This window comes from Mastomys coucha, unplaced genomic scaffold (assembly GCF_008632895.1).
Source record: "Mastomys coucha isolate ucsf_1 unplaced genomic scaffold, UCSF_Mcou_1 pScaffold22, whole genome shotgun sequence".
Taxonomy (NCBI): domain Eukaryota; kingdom Metazoa; phylum Chordata; class Mammalia; order Rodentia; family Muridae; genus Mastomys; species Mastomys coucha.
The window spans coordinates 118,161,042-118,167,272 of record NW_022196905.1 but is presented as its reverse complement, the minus strand read 5'-3'; the positions used below and the strand labels follow the sequence as shown (position 1 = coordinate 118,167,272).

The window sequence follows — 6,231 nt, the reverse complement described above, 5'->3', positions numbered from 1 at the left end:
AAAAAAGAAAGAAAGAAAAAGACAGGGTTTCTCCCTAACTGTCTTGGAACTTGCTCTGTAGACCAGCCTGGCCTCAACCCTGGTCACCTGCCTGTCTCAGCTTTTGGGGTGCTGTGATTACCATTCGGCAGCAATAGAGATCTTTTTTTTTTTTTTTTTTTTTTTTTTTTTTAAAGGATTCGCTAAGCAGTGGTGGCTCACACCTTTAATCCCAGTACTTGGGAGGCAGAGGCAAGCAGATTTCTGAGTTTGAGGCCAGCCTGGTCTACAGAGTGAGTTCCAGGACAGCCAGGGCTACACAGAGAAACCCTTTCTGGAAAAACCAAAGAAGAAAAAAAAAGGACTCAGTAAAATTTAGGTCTTCAGTGGTTTATATAGTATGCTTAGAGTTGTTGTCTAGTTGGCAGTGGAATCTTTTCTTGTTATTAGGCTTATTATAGGAGAGGATAGCTGCCCTTTATAATTCCCTTGGTGGCTGTATAAAATGTTAAATTACTACTATACCTTTTCCTGGGTGTTATGGGTTTTTTTTGTAGACCAGGCTGGCCTCAAACTCAGAAATCTGCCTGCCTCTGCCTCCCGAGTGCTGGGATCAAAGGCGTGCGCCATCACCGCCCGGTTGAGTGTTATGTTTTAACCCGATAATTTATAGCTAATCATTAAGTTAGAAATGAAGTACCCTTACTTAAGTAAGAATAGAATAAAGTTTAGATTGCGTTTGTGTTAACTTTGAGCTTAGACATGCCCCAGCAGGCATGTGGTCAAAGGACAACCTTTAGTGCCCATCCTCACATTTTTAACCTTGTTGGAGACAGGATCTGTGTCTGCCTACCACATAGAAGCACTGGGATTAAAGGTGTGCTTTGACTGCCTGACTTATGCATTCTGGATCCTGGGGACTCAAGCCTTCACCACAGTCAGCTCATCCTTCTGATTGCACCCTCCAGCCTCTAGTTTTAGATTTCTAAATGGCCTGATGTTTATTGATGCAGACTATTAAAGTCAAATTGAGTATGTGAAATGTTTTCTTTTTTAGCAGCAGCCTCCATCTACTACAACATTTGTGCTGAATCAAATAAATCAACTTCCGACCTTGGGATCTACAATTGTAATGACTAAAACACCACCTGCAACAACGAATAGGCAAACCATCACTTTGACAAAGTTCATCCAGACCACTGCAAACACACGCCCTTCAGTTTCAGCACCAGCAGTACGAAATGCCATGCCCCCTGCTCCTTCAAAAGACCAGGTTCAGTTAAAGGATTTACTCAAAAATAATAGTTTAAATGAACTCATGAAACTGAAGCCACCTGCCAATATTGCTCAGCCAGTTGCAACTGCTGCTAGTAAGTCCATTTTCAGCCATTTGAACTTTGTCTTTCCCAAGCAGTTTGGGTTTCTTGTGTGTGTTTTACAAGTGGTTTTGGATGTTGTGTTTAATATTTATGTTTTCTTTGTGTGTGTGTGCCTGAGTGTATTAATGTACACCATATGTATGAAGGTACCCATGGAGGCCAGAAGAGGTTGTCAGAGTCCACTGGAACTGGAGTTAGATTTTGTTTGTTTGTTTGTTTTTTGATTTTTGAGATAGGGTTTCTCTGTATAGCCCTGGCTATACCGGAGTACTTTAATCCCAAGTACTGGGATTGAAGGCATATACTACAACTGCCTGGCTTAGTAGTGGGTGTTACAATCTTTTTTTTTGGGGGGTGTTATAATCTTCGAAACATCTTTTTGTTGCTCATTTAATAAATACCTATGGTGGGTGTGTTGTTCCAGCTCCCTCTGGAGTTGGAGATCCTGTTGAGTAGACAGTTATAACCAGTACCCTCTTAGGAGCTCAGACTGCAGTGTAGAGAGATGGGTAGTGAACAGATTGTATTTCTGAGACAGCCCTAGTGCTATGAAGAGAAGTAAAAGGTGCATTGTAGTGTTTTTGGTACACGTGAGTGCCTGCCTATATCTGCTCTGACCACCAACCTCCAGGTGAGGAATGTTTTCTACATTCCTAAACTGGAACTCATTAGACAGGGTAGGCTAGCCAGTGTGTCCCAGGGAACCTCTTGTTAAGGCCATAACCAGCTGCTTGTTATTATTTGTTTTCATCTTTTTCTTACTTTTTTGTTTTGTTTTTGTTGGTTTTGGATTTATTTGTTTTGAGACAGGTTTTCTCTGTATCCCTGGTTGTATCATCTGTAGACCAGGCTGGCCTGGAACTCAGAGATCTCCTTGCCTCTGCCTCCCAAATGCTGGGATTAAAGGCTTGTAGCCTTTTTATTTTTAAAGACTCCAGCCTTTTTTTTTTTTTTGGTTTTTGAGACAGGGTTTCCCTGTTTATCCCTGGCTGTCCTGGAACTCACTCTGTAGACCTGGATGGCCTCGAACTCAGAAATCCACCTGCCTCTGCCTCCCAAGTGCTGGGATTAAAGGCGTGCGCCACCACTGCCCGGTGACTCCAGCCTTTTTATTTTCAAAGGTTTAATTTTTTTTTTAATGTGCATGAAATGTTTGCCTTTATGTATGTCTGTGTACAATGTGTGCAGTGCTGGTGGAGGCCAGATGTTTGCCTTCATGTATGTCTGTGTGCAGGGCTGGACTTATAGATAGTGTAAACTGTCATGGGGTGCTAGAAATTGGACCTAGTTTCTCTGGAAGAGCAACCAGTACTCTTTAACTTCTGAGCCATCTCTACAGTCCAGCACACAACCTTTTTTTTTTTAAACATGAGGTCTGGGAATGAACATGAAATTCTGGTCCTTTTACAAACTCTTGCTCTAGGAGCAAGTTGGATTTTTATAAAGCATTCAAATTTCCTAGTTACTGTGGTTAAGATAACATTTTAGGAGTAAATTAGGGGTGGTCTGTCCTTTTTTTTTTTTAAGATTTATTGTATTTATATATGAGTACACTGTCACTGTCTTCAGATACACAAGAATAGAGATTGGTGATCCCATTACAGATGGTTGTGAGCCACCATATGGTTGCTGGGAATTGAACTCAGGACCTGTGGAAGAGCAGTCAATGCTCAGCCATCTCTCCAGCCTCCTCCTTCCTTTATTTCAAACTTTAGTATAAATTATTATTTTTTTTTTTAAGAGATTCTTAACCTGAGCCACTGTAAACTCTCAATGACCTTTCTGCCTCAAATCAAGCTTCTGACTATAGGAATTATAGACATGTAGCACCTTGCTTGGCTAAGTGTAATGGTTTTCATAATGTTTTTAATTTCAAAAAATTTTTATGTATAGGGATGTATCTGTGTACCATTTGTGTGCATTGTCCCTGGAACCTAGAAAACAGTCCAGTGTCCCATTCCTTGGAGCTGAAGTAATAGAAGAGTGTCAAAGTTGCATATGCACTCTATTCAGCACTTTACCTTGTTTGTGACACGGTTCCTAACTGAGCCTGGAGCTCAGAAAAATGGCTATTTTGTCTTGTTCACAAACCACAAGCATCCTGTTGTCTCCCTTTTGCTGAGAGTACAGGTGTGTGCTGCAACAGCAAACTTTTTTTTTTTTTTTTGGTTTTTCGAGACAGGGTTTCTCTGTGTAGCCCTGGCTGTCCTGGAACACACTCTGTGGTCCAAGCTGGCCTCAAACTCAGAAATCCGCCTGCCTCTGCCTCCCAAGTGCTGGGATTAAAGGCGTGCGCCACCACAGCCCGGCCAAGCTTTTTGTATAGGTTCTTAGCATGTAGACTTGATCCCTTATGTTTGGGCAGTGAGCACATTGCTGAATCAGCCATCTCCCTAGCTTATTGTGTTGTTGATCTGAATTTTGTAAAAAAAAAGAAAAGAAAAAAAGAAAGAAAGAAAGAAGAAAAAAAAAACATTTTATGAATTTGTGTCGTCTTGCCAAGGGAGCATGCTAATCTTTGTATTGTTCCAGATTTAGTATATGTGTTGCTTAAGGGAGCAACCTGTTTTTTGTTTGTTTTACGTAAACCAGAGAGTTATCTCAAAAGTAATGCTGGTTTTTAGTATTTGTACTACATTATTAAGTAGTTTTGGCTAATGTATCTTGCTTATGAAACTTTTTCACCATTTTAAAATTTCTTATGTACGTTTTTTTCCCTTCTTTTTTGAGACCGTGTCTCACTATGTAGCTCACAATGGCCTGGAAATCCCTATGTGAAACAGCATGGCCTCAGATTTATAAATCTGCCTGCTATGGTTTCCTGAGTGCTGGGATTCAAAGTGTTTTCCATCCAGACAGGCCCATATTCCCCATGTTACTGGTTTGCTTAAGTGTTCTATAAAACCATATAGCTTTGAGTCTCACTGATTAAGTAAGTCCAACTGGGCTTTATTCTCAGCACCCACATCAGGCAGGTCACAATCACTGTAATTCCAATTCCAAGTGGATCTTATGCCTAATTTTAGCCTTTGGAGGCACTGCACATATGTGGTACACAATATATATATATGCATATATGTATATATGTATATGTATATATGCATATATATATATAAATATATATAAAATACTAAGTAAGTCTTCAAAATAACATACAGTAATTTGAATTCTTTCATGGTTATGTTTAATTTAGTGCTATCAATTTTTTGATATTTCTTTGCTTTTTAAAATGAATAAACTGGAATTTTTAAATTAGAGGAAACGAAATTGAGATGTGTAAAATGTAATCTGCTTTTCTTTCTGCAGCTGATGTCAGTAATGGTGCAGTTAAAAAAGAGTCTTCTAATAAAGAAGTAGCAAGGATATGGATAAACGACATGAAGATGAGGAGTTTCTCCCCAACTATGGTGAGTTTTAAATAGTACTATTACTGTTTATTTAAATAGTAATAGTAATATTACTATTTCTGTATAATGTGGAAGTTAGTTATTACTTTAGAAAAATCCCACCGAAGGCAGTCAGATCTCTGAGTTCAATGCTAGCCTGGTCTGCATACTGAGTTCCAGGACAGCCAGGGAGAAACCCTATCTTGGGGGGGAAAAAGAAAAACAGAGAAAGTTAGTTCTCAGGACGCTAGTTGACTGCAAGTAGGTTAATTAATTACAAAATCTTAGTAGGGCTAACATATCTTTCACAGGCAGTAGTGTTTCTTCAGGGCTAACCTTTTTATTCATCTACCTGATGAGGAATAATGCGATCATATTGTTTACCATACTTTTGATAACTTGGTGGAATTCAAATAAATGACTAGTTGGGAGCTGCCAAATCATGTAGTGCTGGGATTGAAGGCGTGTGTCACCAGTGCTCGATGTGGATGGGTTGTTACACAAAGTTTTTTCTTAACTGGCAGTGCTGTGTGCCTCAGGCCAGTGACTATGTATTCACTAGATACATTTCTGAGCGGCACTGTCCCTGCAGGGCCTGCCTCTAAGGACTTTACTTCATGAGTTCCTTTTCAGTAAACATAATATTTAGTGCCAGCTATGTATTTAAGAAAGTATATGAGAAACCTCAAAAGGTGTAATGTAGAGAGAGTGTGGTGGATACTGCTTTACAACTGAGAGAATAAAGGCTCTGAGATAGGAGTAAGGGACACCATGCCTATACCTCTTTAGTCTTTATGAAGTGGGAATGATGGACTTTGACAGGGATTCAGAAGGAAACACAAGCTCTAATAGGCACTGAGGTGCTGTTGGTTCTGCTTTCAGGTCAGTGAGCAAGCCAGGGCATACAGAAGAAATGGCCATGGGACTGTGGTTATAAATATATGCTAGAGGAAGAAGTGCCTAATCATGGTTTAGGGTGGTTATCATGGTTTGAGGAGAATTTACAAACAAAAAGAAAAAAAATGTCAAAAGGGTCATCCTTATTTATATTTGCACATTCTATAAAATCTTGGATTGATAGTTTGTCTTGCCATTCCTCCCCACACTTATTTTTTCAATTCCTAGATTGAAGAGAGAGACTGGGGTTGGAGAGAAATGTGTGAGCCGTGAGGGGCAAAGTCATTCCAGATGGTGGTTGAGGGGCTAGAACCCTGTGGGTGGCCCATTTTTGTGTAGGTTGTCATTGCTGTTTACCTTTGGACAGACAGGAAAGGTCCAACAGACTCTGGGCCTTTGTCTCTGTACTTAAGATTGATTGTACTTTTGTGTTACAGAAGGTTCCTGTTGTTAAAGAGGAAGATGAACCAGAAGAAGAAGATGAGGAAGAAATGGGTCATGCTGAGACCTATGCAGAGTATATGCCAATAAAATGTATGTCTTTTGGATTTGTCAAAATGATGGGCTCAAGTTCCTCTTGAACTTGAACT

The 6,231-nt window shown here is 39.9% G+C and overlaps 1 protein-coding gene across 10 annotated transcripts in view; it reads left to right on the top strand.

The window, feature by feature from the left end:
• Sbno1 (strawberry notch homolog 1) overlaps positions 1–6,231 on the top strand; it is a 62,815-nt gene that overhangs the window by 12,367 nt on the left and 44,217 nt on the right. For 7 of the 10 annotated variants that reach the window (XM_031337936.1, XM_031337942.1, XM_031337937.1 and 4 more), the window contains 3 exons: positions 1,037–1,349; positions 4,665–4,765; positions 6,079–6,175. In XM_031337936.1, the coding sequence (XP_031193796.1) occupies positions 1,037–1,349; positions 4,665–4,765; positions 6,079–6,175 (511 nt within the window). The remainder of the gene's footprint in view (positions 1–1,036; positions 1,350–4,664; positions 4,766–6,078; positions 6,176–6,231) is intronic. The other 3 variants (XM_031337943.1, XM_031337940.1, XM_031337938.1) reach the window with 1 other exon arrangement.